General features: G+C 33.9%; 1 protein-coding gene across 4 annotated transcripts in view; it reads right to left on the reverse strand.

The window, feature by feature from the left end:
• LOC120238650 (disintegrin and metalloproteinase domain-containing protein 5-like) overlaps window positions 1-18,457 on the reverse strand; it is a 109,252-nt gene that overhangs the window by 65,078 nt on the left and 25,717 nt on the right. For all 4 annotated transcript variants that reach the window (XM_039242501.1, XM_039242500.1, XM_039242503.1 and 1 more), the window contains 3 exons: window positions 1,601-1,672; window positions 1,248-1,411; window positions 199-280 (listed from right to left, as the gene is read on the reverse strand). In XM_039242501.1, coding sequence (XP_039098432.1) covers window positions 199-280; window positions 1,248-1,411; window positions 1,601-1,672 — 318 coding nt within the window. The remainder of the gene's footprint in view (window positions 1-198; window positions 281-1,247; window positions 1,412-1,600; window positions 1,673-18,457) is intronic.

Genomic DNA, 18,457 nt, shown 5'->3' on the forward strand with positions numbered 1-18,457 from the left:
TATGGCATTGTGCTCAGGTTAATTTAAAGATGTTCTGTTTTTAAAAGTAATTATATACAGTTTAATATGTATGTTCCAAATTAGTAACATAAAAACTATTAAAGGATGAGTAAACTAAGTAATATATATATATTCATGCTTTAAAATATTTAGTAAACCTTAAAAAATGAAAATGAGGAGTTGGAAATAATTACATACCAGAGCAACTCCTGCAGCATAATTCTTATTACATATTTTTCCAGGAAATGTGGCTCCTATAAAACTAGGATGTCTCTTGAAGCTAAAAAATAATAATTTTCCTCAGAATGGCATTTAAGAATGGTATTATTAATGATAATCATTTTCATAGCAACAATTACTAAATAATTACTATGTCCTAAGCACCATGCTACTCTTAACTAAACTATTTAAATACAATTTTTCAAATCTTCAATGTTAAGAATATTTCAATATTTTGTAAATTGTAAATTTAATAAAAATCCAGAAGTATAATAAGGATAAGGCCTAACAGTTTATGTAAAAGGCTACTACACTAATGTTTATAGTTTTTATGCTGGTTTCCTTTTGTTGTTTAATTTTTTTAATGTTTTATTTATTTCTGAGAGAAAGAGAGAGACACTGTGAGCAGGGGAGGGTCAGAGAGAGAGGGAGACACAGAATCTGAAGCAGGCTCCAGGCTCTGAGCTGTCAGCATAGAGCCCGATGCGGGGCTCAAACCCACGAACCGTGAGATCATGACCTGAGCCGAAGTTGGACGCTTAACCAACTAACCCACCCAAGCACCCCTCTGGTTTCCTGTACATTCAACTTTCTGTCATCTCCTTATTCACTTATCCTTTAAGATGCATAGATTTTTCTGTGCATTATAGAGCATGTATAAATTCTATATATTGATGTTATTAAAAAGATGAGAGACAAAAATGTAGAGAGAGAAAGTAGTATAACAAGGAATACCAAAGAAATTATATCACTCATAATTAACCTTCTTTAGTTATTTCAGTGCTTTTATGTAATTTTACTTTCATCAGATCATTTTATGTCAGTTGATAAAAGTTTTTAAGTTTTGCCTCACATAAGCTCCTTGAAGAAAAAGACTTTTAATTTATATGTTTTTCCCATCCTATGTTTTCTATCAAATTTATAGAACACAGTATATATTCATTAAATGCTTATTTTTCATAATTAACACATGAAATCATTTTGGGTTATTCCTTTAATGCTATACAGAAATGAAATACTATACTCACGCAAATAAGTATGCAATATGATGAGATTGGAACACATGTTTGTATTTCCATTCTAAAAATCTAGATAATATAATATTAGGATTCCCTGTAGTAGAAATTTTGTTTTTATTTGACCAGATTTCTATGGAAGATATTACAACAGTCAGTTTTAACTGTGAAAGAATCTAAAAAAATAATAATAATAAATTTTAAGTAAATTTTAGATAAATTTTAAATAAATTATATTAAACTTGTATAAAATGCATATAAGACATTTAATCAGTATTTTGATTATGGGAACAAAATATTATACACATCAACTCATACCACCTACACTTTTACAAAATATATAAGCAAAATAGATAAAAACTTACAGTGTTAACAAAGCCAATTATCTGAATAATCTTCTGTGTTACAGTCTTTATATCAGAGCCCATGTAATCAAACTGAAAAAGATAAATTATTTTTAAAAACTAGTGGATGCCATCAAGAAAATATCACAGCCTTTACCTAAACAATGTGCTATATTCAAAAGTAGCCACAGGGCTATATTCCAGTTGAAATCTAGGAAATCAATAATGATGTATAAAAATTGATTTATAATAATTAATAAATAAACTCAATTTATAACTTAACATCTATAAATAAATAAAAATATTTAATAACATGACTTTAATGTTTAATGTACTCAACTTGTGGCATTACTTATTATATTTGAAAATTTAATCATAAATTTTTGATATGGTATTTTTAAATGTACTTATTTCTAAAATAATAACATGTAACCACAAACTAAAACATACAAGCACAAAGACAGGGAAAATCTTCTTTGGTTGAGAGTAGGAGATCCTTAATGAGAGGTTCACTCTTAAAGTGACTCTGGATAATGTGTTTAGATATATTCTTTCTCATGACCAATAAGCTCTTTCTATGTCTAATTGCCTAAAAATGCCACGACAATATTAAACAACAATGGTGATATCACCATTGTGATCTTTGCTCTGGATTTTTCATTGGAAAACCTCATAAATTTCATCATTAAGTGGTATTTGGTTTATGATGAGTATTCTAGATCATGCTGAGAAAAAACTTTTTATATCTCTTCCTACTTACTAAAATTATATTAAAAAAGGAGTTGAGTTTTTATCAGCAGCCATTTTGTTAATGATTGATAATTACTTTTATCTTTTGACCTATTGATGCAATACATTTCATTAATATATTTCTTAACACTAAGCCATCATATTCCCTGATCAAAACATTATATTTTATTAGTATGCTATCAAAATTAATACAGCTTTAATATGGACCTGTTGTTCATGTGTTTTTGTGTGGGTACACACTTTGTCATAATGGAAGAAATGAATGTTGCTTAGTAATTATTATAGCACTACTTAAAATTAAGTTGCATGTTTTTCATATATCCTAAAATTGTATTAGAATGTGAATTATGTCTTCCCAAACACATGAAAACTTTCCTTTAAAACTATCTATACCTCACACTGGCAACTGAATCTATTAAAATTCTCTTCTCCAGCTTTTTATGATACAACTTATATATAACATTATGTAAGTCTAAGGTGTACAACATGATGATTTGACTTAAATTCTTATCTCCTCTGGAGAATTCATCAAATTTGCATTTGTTTGTTTTAATCTTCTCCAAGGCCATAGTTATATCATCTTGATCTTTTCTAAACCGTAACATATTTTTCCTTTTTGTTTAATAGTACTTTCTACCTATTTTTCTTTTCAATAGCCAGCTCTTAAATTGACTTATTTATTTTAATGTTCCTTTTGATCAGTTTATACCTTATTAACTGTTGTCTGCTCTCCTCACATTCCTCTTGTTTTACAGTTTTAGAACTAAAGTCTTGGTACTATCTTCTGTGGTAGGCATTCTCCCTCTAGCTAATATACTAATTCTCTTCTACTCCAGGAACCCTTCCTTTCTAAATAGGAGCATAGCCAGTTTGTTCATGTTGGACAATGAAATGAGGACAAAAGTGATAAATGTCACTTCTGAAAGAATTTCTTTACTGTAGCTCATGTCTGTCTGGTCTGCTCTTCTATTGGCTTAGAAAATGCAAGAAAAAACTATCAATGTAGAAATGCCAAAAAAGGCTTAGCATTCTGGAATACTGAGCCAACACATGGAAGACAGCTGCCCAAAGAGCCACCCAGACTCATGGTCGCATGAACAAAAAATAAACTGTGTTTAGCCATTAAGATTTTTTGTTTACTATAGTACCACCTAGTTTGCTGTGACTGATACATATGCTCCAATTTTTTAAAAAATATTGTATAGAATTCATTAATTTATAAATAGCCTGTATAGTTTTGTGTTTCCACCATGAAAAAGTCACTCATGGTAGTATTTAAAATTTTTCATTCTATTATTACATCTCTTTTTATCCCTTATTGCTGTAGTATATTATGAAAGGGTTTTGGCATATCAGTGCTTAATAAAGCTGGTTGATAAATAATTTGATCTTTATATGTTAAGACTTTTTTCTATCTATTAGACGCTAATGCCTTAATGTGCCCCACTATAGTCTTGGGGTTTATTACTTTTTTCTGAATATTTCCAGAGGTTTTGCTTTTATAGTTTCTTTATAACTCACTTGTCAAGTAAGTGTTCACTATTAAAAATGCTTCGTTAGGGTGCCTAAATGGTTCAGTTGGTTAAGCATCCGGCTTCGGCTCAGGTCATGATCTCATGGTTTCTGAGAAAAAATTAAACCTACAGAAAATTTAAAATTCAAAGACTACCCATTTATCCTTCACCTAGATTAATCTACTATTAATGTTAGATACACTTCTTTCTGTCTATCTATGGATGTGGATCGGGGCATTCATTGTTGATTTTGTTAGACATTAAATTGCAAACACTTCAGCATGTAGTTCCTAAGAATAAGGATTTTCACCTGTTTGCCTACTATACCATTATCATGTGCAAGAAACTTAACATTAATTCAAAAATATTAAATATATTATATATAATATTTAATATCTATATATCACATCTAATGATATTTAATATCTAACACTGAATACATAATATTCCCAGATAGTGAAGGCAATTTGTAGCCCTGCTCATTGCTGAATACAGCTTCCATCCAACCCTGCCGACAAAAAAAACCTATTAGAGATCCCAGAAATCTAGGTAGCCCCTTCTGCAGCCTCAATTACAGAGATACTTCAACAGAGAGCCTATCAAGTGCCTCTGCATCTACAGAGCCACGATGATGGTCCTCACTGGCCAGGGAGCTGAGGATGCAGTTCTGTCTAATTTGATCCACAAAGAGCATTCTATTTGAGTACCTGTTCCATAGCCAAAATCAGACATGAAACTACTTCGTAGCCCTTCCCAAAGCCAAATACAGTCTCCAGCCCACCTGAGCAGGAAACCTAATCAGAGCTCCAGGAATCTGTGTAACCCAATGCACCTCCAATTACAGCACTCGAGCAGAAGGCCTAGCTGGTGGACCTACCCATTTGCACTGGTAGGATGATGGCCTGTCAGGTCAGGAAGTTTAGTACATAGTTCTGTTTAATTTGATTCACAAGTAAGAGACAGGCCAGAACTATGTTTTCTATTGACGATACTACCAGGGATAGAAACTAATTCATATCTCAGAGCACTGCTGAATACAGCATTTATCCCACCCAACCAGGAACCTACCAGAGCACATAGGATGCTACATAGGGCATCCTACAGCCCTGCTTATAATGCACTTAAGACAGAAAACATAGCCCGTGGCCTTCCACATTTGCAGAGCAAGACAAATAGCCCCATCTGGCCAGAGAATTCAGTGTGTGGTGCTGCCCGACCTAGGTCCACAAGCATTAGCTGTGGAAGCCATGGGGCTTGTTCTGCCACACCAGGACAAGAACGTAATTTATAACCCTGCTTACTGCTGAGTATGAACCTAGTCCTTAAGTCTTAGATTTCAGGGGTAGGTGATCCAAGAAGCTGCAGAGCCTATCCTATAGCCTTACTTGGGCAAGGACCTAAGCCAGTATTCCTACCCAGCAGCACCTACCCTCAACCTCAGAGCTCAGTCAGTAGTCTCACCTAAAAACTGACATTGATAGCAAACACCACCTGCCCAAGGATGAACCAGCTAACACACCCAGAGTTCAATATAAGCTGAATGGTGAATTACTATCTCTGCCAAATCAAACCTGTGAAGTCTAGAAAATAAGACCACTTATTTAAATTGACAGATACTGACATAAGGAATCAAGGACTCAGGAAGACATGACACCACCGGAGAAAACTAATAGAGCTCCAATTACTCACCACAATGAAATAGAGATCTGTAAACTGTCAAAGAATTTAGAGTAATCACCTTAAAGAAGCTTAGTGAACCACAAGAACACAGAGACCATTAAAATTAAGAAAACAATGCATGAACAAAATGAGGATAGGCTCCTTTATTATTATATAATGAACTTGTCTAATTTTACCATTTTTATTTTAAAGTCTATTTTGTCTGATAGAAGTGTTGATAATCTTGCTTGTTTTTGGTTACCATTAACTTTAAATTTCTTTTTCTACCTTTTCAGTAGGTCTGTGTATTTAAAGCTTAAGCAAGTTACTTATATGCAGAATACCCCTGAATAGTTTTTAAAAATCCATTCAGACACTCTCTGTCTTTTGATTGGAGAATTATTCAACTTACATTTAAGGTAATTATTGATAGGTAAGGACTTACTACTGGTCTCTTATTAATCACATTCTGGCTATTTTAAAAATACACTGTTTCTTGCTTCTTATTCTCCTGTCTTCTTTTGTAATTTGATAACTTTTGGTATCAGTATGCTTTGACCTCTTTGCCATGTTCTTTTGTGTAACTACTACATGTTTTTCTCTTGTGGTTACCATGAAGTTTGCATAAAGTATGTAAAAATTTTAACATCCTATTTTAAACTGATAATAATTTGATTTTCATAACATCCCTAAACTTTATACTTTTACTTCTCTCCTTTGAAGTTTAGGTTATCGGTGTTATAGTTTAGGTATTTTTTAATGTTATGTATCCAATAATACACTGAGTATTTTGTTATGGTTATTTCTCGTTTGTATTATGGTTTAATTTTTAAACTAAATTGTTAGTGATTACACATCGCCACTAGGGAATCTGACTTTGAGTATATATTTATCATTACCAGATACTTTTATACTACCTTTATATGGTTTTATGATGCTAATGTGTCCTTCCAATGATATTCAAAAAACTCTTTACCATTTCTTATATGTCAGGCCTAGTTGTGTTTGTTTTGTTTGTTTAAGAAAGTCTTTATCATTGCTCCATTTCTGAAGGACAAGGACCACTTGTCCAGTCATAATATTCTTAGTTGACAGGCTTATTTTATAGGCTGTCTAGAAAAGACTCGTGTTAGACCTGAAAACACATATGGACTGAAAGTGAAGGGACAGAAAAGGTATTCTATATAAATGGAAGTGAAGAAAAAGCAAGGGTTGCAATACTTATATCAGACAAAATAGACATTAAAAACTACTAGTAAGACACAAAGAAAGGTGTTACACAATGATAAAAGGATCAATCTAACAAAAGGGCATAACAATTTCAAATATCTATGCAATCAAAATAAGAGTGCCTAAATATATAAAGCAGGTATTAACAGACACAAGGGGAGAAATTGACAGTAATACAATAATCACAGGATTCTTGAACATCCCACTTAAATCAATGGATAGATCATCCAGATAGAAAATCAATAAGGGAACAGTGACTTTGAATGACACGTTTGACCATATAACCTATAACACATAGACTTTAATAGATACATACAGAATATTTCATCCAAAACCAGCAAAATACATACTTTTCAAGTGCACATGGAATATTCTCTAGGATAAATCACAGGTTAGGAAAAAACAAGTCTTAATAAATTTGAGAAGACTAAAATCAAACATAAAGTATCCTTTATAATTACAATGACATAAAAGTAGAAATCAATCACAAGAAAAAACTGGAAAAAACACAAATGCATAGAGGCTTACTAAACTGCTAGGAAGTAACAAGTGTGTCAATGAAGAAAACAAATAGGAAATTTGTTTTCCTAGATAGAATAGAATAGTTTTTCTATTCATTTTGAGAGAGAGGAAAAGCACATAAGTAGGGAAAGGGGAAGAGAGAGATGGAGAGAGAGAATCCAAAGCAGTCTCCACGCTGTGAGTCTGGAGCCCCACACAGGACTCAAACTCACGAATCACAAGAAAATGACCTGAGCTAAAATCAGGAGTCAGAACTTAACCAACTGAGCTACTCAGGGGCCCCAAGACAGAGGAAATTTTAAAAAAAACCTGGAGACAAATGAAAACAGAAACCCAGTGATTCAAAACTTTTCATGCACAGTCAAGAGCCATAAAAGAATGGAGTTTATAGTAATGCAGGCATACCTCAAGACACAAGAAAAAATTCAAATAAACAATCTAACAATACACCTAAAGAAAAAAAGGGAGAACAAAGCCCAAAATTAGTTGAAGTAAGGTAATAATAAAGATCAGAAGATAAATAAATGAAATAAACACTTAAAAATGAAAAAGATCAATGAAACAAAGAGCTTGAAAAGATAAACAAAATTTATAAACTGTTAGCCAAACTTATTAAGAAAAAAAGAGAGAGGACTCAAAATCAGAAATAAAAGAGAAATAACTTATACCACAGAAATACATTGGATTATTAGAGACTACTACAAAGTTATGTGCCAACAAATCTGACAACCTAAAATAACTAGATAAATAACTAGAAACATACAATCTTCCAATATTGAATTAGGAAGAAAAACAAAATAATACAAATAATGTAGTTAAGAAATGAGTAGAGGACATGAATAGACATTTTCCAAAGAAGACATGTTAGATGGCTAACAGACACATGAATGATGCTCAACATAGCTCATCATCACAGAAATACAAATCAAAACCATGATGAGATACCATCCCATATCTGTCAGAAAGACTAAAATTAATGTATAAGAAACATATTGGTAAGGATGTGGAGAAAAGGGAACTCTCTTGCAGTGTTGGTGGGAATGCAAACTCATATCTAGAAAACAGTATTGGGATTCCTCAAGAAGTTAAAAATAGAACTACCCAACAATCAAACAATTGCACTACTAGGTATTTACCCAAAGGATACAATAATACTTATTTGAGGAGACACATGCATCCCAGTGTTTATAGCAGAATTATCAACAATAGCCAAATTATGGAAAGATCCCAAATGTCCACTGAGTGATGAATGGATAAAGAAGATGTAGTACAGGGGTGCGTGGATGGCTCAATCTGACTTCGGCTCAGGTCATGATCTCATGGTTCGTGGGTTCAAGCCCCATGTCAGGCTCTGTGCTGACAGCTCAGAACCTGGAGCCTGCTTCGGATTCTGTGCCTCTCTCTCTCTCTGACCCTCCCCTGCTCATGCATGCTGTCTCTCTCTCTCTCTCTCTCTCTCTCAGAAATAAATAAAACATTAAAATTTTTTTAAAAAGAAGATATGGTACAGATATAGAATGGAATATTATTCAGCCATAAAAATTAATGAAATCTTACCATTTGCAATGACATGGATGGAGATAAAATGCATTATACTAAGCAAAAAAAGTCACTCAGAGAATGACAAATACCTTATGACTTCACTCACATGGAATTTAACAAACAAAACAAATAAACATAGAGAGGAAAGAAGAGAGAGGCAAACCATAAAACACGCTTTTAATTATAGACAACAAACTAGGGTTGCTGGAGGAGAGATTGGTGTGGAGATGGGTTAAACTGGTGATATGTATAAAGGAGGGCACTTGTGATGAGTACTAAGTGTTGTATGTAAGTAATGAATCACTGAATTCTACACACGAAACTACTATTATACTGATAAATTTACTAACAGTAATTTAAACTTGACTTTCCCGTCTGCGCTCGAGGAGAAGCAGGGCTTTCGGAGAGATATCCCACCTCTAACTGTGGGGCTTTCCTTGGACTGGTGGCCTCGGTCTGGCACTGGACAGTGGAAGTTCCCTCCGGGTTAGGTGGTGCCCCAGGGACGCGGACGGCATCAGGAGGAACCAGTTCCCTGCCCTGAAGTGCCTTGGCTTGTGGATTGCAAGTTGGGTGGCATCATTAACAACGCAAGGAGTGAGGGCGTGAGGCACGGGAGACGGCCCGCCTCCTCTGCACCTGTGGCACGGGCTACTTCAAGGAACAAACCTAAAGTGCACATGGTGGAGAGTTCAAAACATCACTACAAGTAGAGAAATAAAATAAAACCAAAGTCGCAAGAGAGACCAAGGGACACCCTTCAAAGAAGACTTCCTGAACGGCCAGGCCCTGGACAGTGTATGAGCCTCCTTTAATATTAATATAGCAGCACTCACAGGGGCAGAACACATCACAAGCTTTTAAAACTAACGAGAAAGAAAGCTAGCCAAAATGACAAAACGGAAGAACTCTCCTCTAAAGAAATTCAAGGGAGAAATAACAGCTAGAGAACTGCTCAAAACCGATCTAAGCAACATAACTGAACAAGAATTTAGAATAATACTCATAAAATTACTCATTGGGCTTCAAAAGGGCTTGGATGACATCCGAGCCATTATTGTTGCAAATACTGATGAACTAAAAAATGCAACACAAAATAAAATGGAGGCGTTGGCTACTGCACGGATTGAAAAGGCAGAAAAAATACGTGAATTAGAAGATACAATTATAGAGAAAGAGGAAGCCGAGAAAAAGAGAGAGAAATTGGTCCAGGAACATGAAAGGAGAGTTCGAAAGCTGAGTGATACAATCAAACGGAAGAATATCCATATCATAGGAATTCCAGAAGGAGAGAGAGAGAAAGGAGCAGAAGGTGTACTTGAACAAATAATACCTGAGAACTTCCCCAACCTGGGAAAGGAAACAGATATTGAAATCCAAGAGGCACAGAGAACTCCCCACAGACGTAAACTGAATCGATCTGCACGACATACAGTGAAACTGGCAAAATACAAGAACAAAGAGAGAATTCTGAAAGCAGTTAGGGATAAAAGGGCCCCAACATACAAAGGGAGACATATCAGGGTAGTAGCAGACCTATCTACTGACACTTGGAAGGCCAGAAAGGAATGGCAGGAAATCTTCAGTGTGATGAACAGGAAAAATATACAGCCAAGAAGCCTTTATCCAGCAAGCCTATCATTCCGAATTGAAGGAGAGATCAAGGTTTATCCCAACAAAAAATGGAGGAATTCATCATCACTAAACCAGCCCTACAAGAGATCCTATGAGGGAAATGTTGCAAGGAACACAAAGTCCCAGAGACACCACTACAAGCATGAATCTAACAGAGAACACAATAACTCTAAACCTGTATTTTTCAATAATAACACTGAATGTAAATGGACTAAATGCTCCAATCAAAAGACAGAGTAGCAGAATGGATTAAAAAGATTAGATCCATCTATTTGCTGTTTACAAGAGACCCATTTTAGACCTGAGGACACATTCAGATTGAAAGTGAGGAGATGGGAAAACATCTATCATGCTACTGGACATCAAAAAGAAAGCTGGAGTAGCCATATTTATATCAGACAAACTGGACTTTATTTTTTATTTTAAAGGCAAAGAAGGGCATTATATAATAATTTCAGGGTCTATCCATCAGGAAGAGCTAACAAGTATAAATGTCTATGCACTGAATTCAGAAACACCCAAATACATAAGACAATCACAAACATCGATAAGAATGTGCTAATAGCCAAATATGGAAAGAGCTTAAGTGTCCAACTGATGAATGGATCAAGAAAATGCAGTTTATATATACAATGGAATACTACATGGCAATGAAAAAGAATGAAATCTGCCATTTGTAGCAACATGGATGGAACTCAAGGGTATTATCCTAAGTGAAATATGTCAGGCAGAGAAAGATACCATATGTTTTCACTCATGTGGAACTGGAGAAACTTAACAGGACCATAGGGGAGGGGAAGGGGGAAAAACAGTTGGGGGAGAGGGAGGGAGGCAAACTATGAGAGACTCTTGAATACTGAGAACAAACTGAGGACTGATGGGGGGGAGGGGAGGGGGGTTGTTGGCATGGGGAAGGGCACTTGTTGGGATGAGCACTGGGTGTTATACGGAAACCAACTTGACAATAAACTATATTAAAAATATCTATCAGAAAAAAAATAAATAAACTTGAAAAAAATAACAAGATACCTAAGAATAATTTAAACAAGAAAGAAAAAGACCTGTACTCTGAAAACTATAAGACATTGATGAAGATATTGAAGATGACACAAGTAAATAGCAAGATATACCATGCTCTTGGACTAGAAGAATTAATATTGTTGAAATGTATATACTACCCAAAACAACCTACAGATTAAAAGCAATCCCTAACAAAATACCAATAATACTTTTTAGAGAACTAGAACAAATAATATTTGTCTGGAACCACAAAATACTCCAAATAGCCAAAAAAAAAAAAAAGTTGAGAAAAAAGAACAAAGGTGGATGTATCACTACCCCAAATTTAAAGTTATACAACAAAGTTACAGTAATGAAAAGAGTATGGTACTGGAACAAAAACAGACCCATAGATCAATGGAACAGAAAAGAAAACCCAGAAAGAAACCTATAATTATATGGTCAATTAATCTACAACACAAAAGGCTAGAATATGCAGTGGGGAAAAAGCAGTCTCCTCAGTCAATAATGTTGAAAAAACTAGACAGCTACATGCAAAAGGAAAGAAACTACACCATTTTGGGGGTGCCTGGGTGGTTCATTTGGTTAAGCATCAAACTCTTCATTTCAGCTCAGGTCATGATTTCATGGTTCATGAGATCAAGCCCTGTATTGGGCTCAGTGCTGATGGCATGGAGCCTGCTTGGGATTCTCTCTCCCTCTCACTTGCCCCTTCCCTGCTCATGCTTACATTCCCAAAATAAATAAGCATTTGCTTTTATTTATTTTTTTTTAATTTTTTAAGATTTTATTTATTTCTGAAAGAGAGGCAGCATGAGCAGGAGAGGGTCAGTGAGCGAGGGAGACACAGAATCCAAAGCAGGTTCCAGGCTCTGAGCTGGCTGTCAGCACAGAGCCAGATGCGGGGCTCGAACCCACAAACACTGAGATCATAACCTGAGCCGAAGTCAGATGCTTAACCAACTGAGCCACCCAGGCACCCCAGTATTTGCTTTTAAAAAAGAAAGAAACTAGACCACTTTCTATCACCATACACAGAAATAAAAATACACAAAAATAAACTCAAAAATATTAAATTTTTTTAATTTTTAAATGTAAGGCATAAAATTATAAAACTCGTGGAAAAAAAATATAGGCAGTAATCTCTGGACATCAACCTTAGTCACACATTTATATATATATGTCTCCCCAGGCAAGTGAAACAAAAGCAAAAATACAGTTTTTGGATCAAATCAAAATAAGAAGATTTTGCATAACAAAGGAAACCAATACCAAAATGAAGAGGCAACCTCCTAAAATGTAAAAGATATTTGCAAACGATATATACAATAAGAAGTTAATATCCAAAATATATAAAGAAATCATGCACCTCAACATCAAAAAACAAATAATCTGATTTAAAAATGGCCAAAGACCTGAAAAGATGTTTTCCTAAAGACACAGAAGGCCAAGAGACAAATGAAAAGATGCTGAACATCAATAGTCATCGCTAATCAATTAAAACTACAATGAGATATTACCTCACACCTGTCAGAATGATTAGCATTACAAAGATAAGACATAAAAAGTTATAGCCAGGATGTGAAGAGAAGGGAACCCTCATGCACTGTTGGTAGAAATGTAAACTGCTGCAGCCACTGTGGAAAACAATATGGAGGTTCCTCAAAAAATTATAAACAGGAATACCATTAATCCAGTAATTCCACTGATGATTATTTAGCCAGAAAAAAATGAAATCACTAATTTGAAAACACATATGTACTCGTATGTTCACTATAGCATTATTTACAACAGCTAAGATATGGAAGCAACCCAAATGTCTATTGAAAGATGAATGATAAAGAAGATGTGGTATATATAAACAATGGAATATTATTCAGTCATTAAAAAAAAGGAAATCTTGTCATTTATGACAATATGGGTAGACCTATAGAGTATTATACTAAGTGAAATTAATCAGACAGAGAAAGACAAATACTACATGATTTCATTCATATGAGAAATCTAAAAAGCAAATGAACAAATAAATGAAAAACAGAAATAGACTCATACAGAGAACAAAACAGAAAAAAAGGAGGAGGGTCAAGTAGATGGGCAGAATATGAGAAGCAGATTAAGAGGTATAAAATTCCAGTTATAAAATAAAAAGTCATGGGGATGAAAAGTATAACATAGAGAATATAGTCAATAATACTATAATAACTTTGTATGGTGACAGTTGGTAACTACACTCATAGTGAATACTGTGTAATATATAAAATTGTCCAATCACTACATTGTATATCTGAAACTAACATAGCATTGTATGTCAACTATACTTCAATAAAAAAAATACAACCCACTAAGACATATTCAAGAAGAAATAAAATACCTGAATAGAACAATTACTAGGAAGGAAATTGAATCAATATATTTTTTTAATCTCCCAATGAAGAAAAGCTCAGGATCAGAGGACCTCACTGGTGAATTTTACCAAATGGTTAAATAATTAACAACAATTCTTCTCAAAATCTGCCAAAAAATCAAAGATGTTGGAACACTCTCAAATTCATTTTATAAAGCCAGCATTACCCTGATAGCAAAGCCAGAAAAGGACTCTACAAGAAAGAAAAGTTCAGGCCAATATTCCTGATGAATATTGATGGAAAATTATCAATAAGATACTAGCAAACAAAGTTCAGCAGCACATTAAAATATCACTTACCATGATCAAATTATAGCTAGAACAACCAGACCGAGATCAATAAGGAAAAAGAAAACTTGAACACATTATAAACCAGTTGACCTAACAGACATATACAGAACACTTAACAACAGTACATATGTTCTTCTAAAGGACACATTGAACAATTTGCAAAAAAAGACTACATGTTAGGCCACAAAACAAGTCTTAACAAATTTAAGAAGACAGAAACAATACCAAGTATGTTCTCTGACTACAATAAAATGAAACTAGAAATCAATACAAAGGAAACAGGAAAATCCACACAAAAAAACTCTCAAAGCAAATCTCAGGACCAAATGGATACATTAGAGAAAGCTAGCAAAAACATTTAAAGAAAAATTAACACTAATTCTCCTCAAGCTCTTCCTAAGAATTATAGAAGCAAGGACACCTACAAACTCATTTTATGAGGTCAGAGTTATCTTGATACCAAAGCCAAATAAAGACACTACAAGTAAAGAAAAATATAAACCAATATCCTTGATGACTATTAATGCAAAAATCATTAGTAAAATTCCATCAAAATGAATTCAACAGCTCATTAAAAGCATCACTCACTATTACCCCGTGGGATTTATACTTGGAATGTAAGGATGGTTGAACACATTTAAAAGTCAATGTAATACCACACATTAACAAAACGAAGGACCAAAAAACACATGATAATTTCAACTGACGGCAAAAATAAATGTCAAAATTCAATGCTATTTCATGACAAAAACACTCAACAAACTAATAATAGAAAGAAAGTACCTCAACATAATAAAAACCATATATGATCACAGATAATATCACTCTCAACAGTGAAAGACTGACGGCTTTTTTTCTTAGAACAGGAACAAGGCAACCACACACACCCTCACCACACTATTCAACATAGTATTAGAGATCCTAACCACAGCAATCAGAGAAGTAAAAGAAAAAAAGCCATTCAAATTAGAAATAAACACGTAAAATTATCTCTGTTCACCGATATGGTTTTACACATAGAAAACCCTACAGATTCTACCAAAAAACTAGGAAACAATTTCAGCAGTTACAGGATATAAAATCAACACACAAAAATCAGTTGCTTCAATATACTCACATGACCAATCACAAAAAGGAATCAAGAAAATGATCCTTTTCACTATAGCATCAAAAAGGATGAGATACTTAAGAATATATTTAACCAGAGGCACCTGGGTGGCTCAATCAGTTAAGCAGTAGCCTTCATCAGGTCATGATCTTCCAGTTCATAAGTTAGAGCCCCACATCGGGCTCTGTGCTGAGAGCTCAGAGCCTGGAGCCTGCTTCAGATTCTGTGCCTCCCTCCCTCCCTCTCTGCCTCTCCTCCACTTATGCTCTGTCTCTCAAAAATAAATAAAATGTTTAAAAAATTTAAGTATAGACTTAACCAATGAGGTGAAATATTTGCATACTGAAAACTAAAGCCACTAGTAAAAGAAGTCAAAGAATATACAAACAAATGGAAAAATATCTCATGTTTGTGATTTGGAAGACTTCATAGTGTTAAATAGTGTTAAAATGCCCAAACTAGCCAAAGCTATCTACAGATTCAGTGCAATCCCTATCAAAATCCCAATGGCCTATTTTGCAGAAATAGAAAAAACAACCTCAAAGAAAACAATCAACAGAGTGGAAAGACAACCTTCAGAATGTGAGAAAGCATTTGCAAACCACATATCTCATAAGAAGTATCTAGAATATATAAAGAATTCCTATAACTCAACAACAAAAAACAATTTTAAAATTATTTAATAGTGGAATTATTAATAATGGAAAACAGTATGGCAGTTACTCAAAAGATTAACCATAGAATTAACATATGTTCTAACAATCCAGCTTCTGGGTATAGCAAGGTCTCAAAGAGATATGTACACATTCATGTCCCTTGCAGCATTATTCTCAATAGCCTAAAGGTAGAAGAAACTCAAATGTCCACTAACAGAAGACTGGATAAAGAAAATGTAGTATATGAATGCAAGGGAATACTACACAGCATTAAAAAGGAAGAATATCCTGTCACATGCTACAACATGGACATCATGCTAAGTAAAATAAAGCAGTCAGAAAAGTTCAAATACTGTATGATTATACTCATATGAATTATCTAAAGTAGTCAAAAATCATAGAAACTGAATGTAGAAAGGTGTCTGCCAAGGCCTGGTGTGGGCAGAGGGATTCATGATTAATGGGCATGGAGTTTTGGTTTTCAGGATGAAAAGGTTCTAGAGAACTGTTGAACAACAACATGAATATACTCAAAACTACCAAACTGTATGCTTAAAAATGGCTAGAATAGTAAATTTAATGTCATACGCTTTTTCCCACAATAAAAAAAAAACGAATAAGGAAAAACAAGATTCAGTGCTAGATCTGACTCCAAAATATGTACTTATACTGGATAAATCTAGTTTACTATGAAACACAATAAACTCTGTACTTATTCATGTGAAAATAATTAGAGAAATGGGTAATTTGACACTGGTGGACTATTTCAAGAGCACCTGGGGAGCTTCCTTAGCAAACTCCTCACTGAACTTAACCAAAGTCACAGGTAATCCTCATACCTGCCACTGGTAACCACACAGCAATAGAAATTTTGCTTAACGAACTAGTTGATACCTCTTAAGTGTATCACTAATGCACTTTTAAATATTAATGAAGAATGTTTTCTCTGTGAGGAAAATGCCTATAAAGTACTCCTATAAAATTAAAAGAAAGAAAGCCCACAGTTTTTAAGGTAGCTGTATAAATAAAAGGTTACCAGATTAGTTAAAAATATTTGAGATTGATATAAATACAAAAAGGTTTCCAGGCTCCCAACCAAATAAATGGTTATTGGTTTAGGCCACTAAATTTTGGAGTAATTTTCTATGCAGCAGTAGATAACTTATGCTTATCTTGAAGTCTTCTTTGTCAGATATTAATCTAGTTAAAGCAAATTTTTTAGAATTTTCATTTTCATTATATATTTTTACAGTCTTTTACTTTCATTATGTACCCTGTCAGTTAGATATGTCAGTTTTAGACAGAAAATGTGCATTCAGGTGTCTTGCATGATAATATTTGTCTTTGCTTTTAATTAATCTTTACTTTTGACTTTTAATTACAGTACTTAGTCCCTCTACACCTAATATAATTACTTATATGTTTCAGTTGAAATTTGTCTTAACCTTAGCTTTTAAATCTGTCCCACATTTACAAAACAAATGTTTAAGATATAATGGTTTTCCTTCCCTTTATTCACATCTTTGTGTTTATTATGCTTAAAATTCTGCTTTCCTAATTGCTTTGTAATTTTGCAGGAATAGGATTTTGGGACATGTGTTGGCTTTGTACTAGGTCAGCCTAGCTATGCTAAAAAACAAAAACAATAAGGAAACAAAAAGAAAACAAACAAACAACAACACCTTTTCCACTCTTTAGTGAGCCAATGCACTTCAATATTTGTAACCTCAGCTCTCCTGCCTCATAGCCACCTCTTCTGGAATCAACAATCCCTTACGGAACAAAATAATTTTATAACTTAAAATTTTAATATTTGAATGCCTTCTGGATATAAATCTATTATTTTGTTTTGTTTTGTTTTGTTTTGTTTTGTTTTGTTTTGCTAACCCTTGTTAATGATGGATCGTTTTCTTATGAATTTGAGCTTAGGTATGGCTGATCTGTGGGAATCCTGTTTGAAGGTGCTTTCCCACAGAGAGAAATACTATTCTCTTCCAGCAGGTGGCCTCCAATCTTACCAACCTAGAACAAATGTAACTTCATAGCTTAGAATCTCCTAACCACCTAGGTTGTGTAAATTAAAAACCTAAACTCAAACAAGATCAGAAGTATAATCCTCAATATGAAAAATCCGTTCATTTGGTTTTTTTCCTATCATTTCATTTACTTAGAATTGAGAATACCACAGACAACTTGTTTTCTCCCTTTGCTTGGAAGAAGGAGCATATTTGTTTTGTAGACTATCCTTTCAATTAGGCTGAAGCAGTTAAATATTATTGGATGTGGGGGTTGAGGGATTCACCGAGGATGTAGTTATTTGGAAAAAAAGAAAAGTAGACAGACAAGCTTTAAAAAAATGAAAAAATGCTTCACTTTACAAAAGCAATGAGAGATTCTATATATAAAAGTGAATTAACAAACATGTGGCTTATGTACAACTTTTAAGAAATTATTAATTGCAAAAGCAAAATAAACATTTATCTACAAGTGGTTTGAAAATTTTATTACATCATTGAAATCAAGTTAAAGACAAAGGTTAAATAATTT

Source organism: Hyaena hyaena, unplaced genomic scaffold, assembly GCF_003009895.1.
Source record: "Hyaena hyaena isolate Hyena2069 unplaced genomic scaffold, ASM300989v1 scaffold_215, whole genome shotgun sequence".
In the NCBI taxonomy this organism is placed as follows: Eukaryota; Metazoa; Chordata; class Mammalia; order Carnivora; family Hyaenidae; genus Hyaena; species Hyaena hyaena.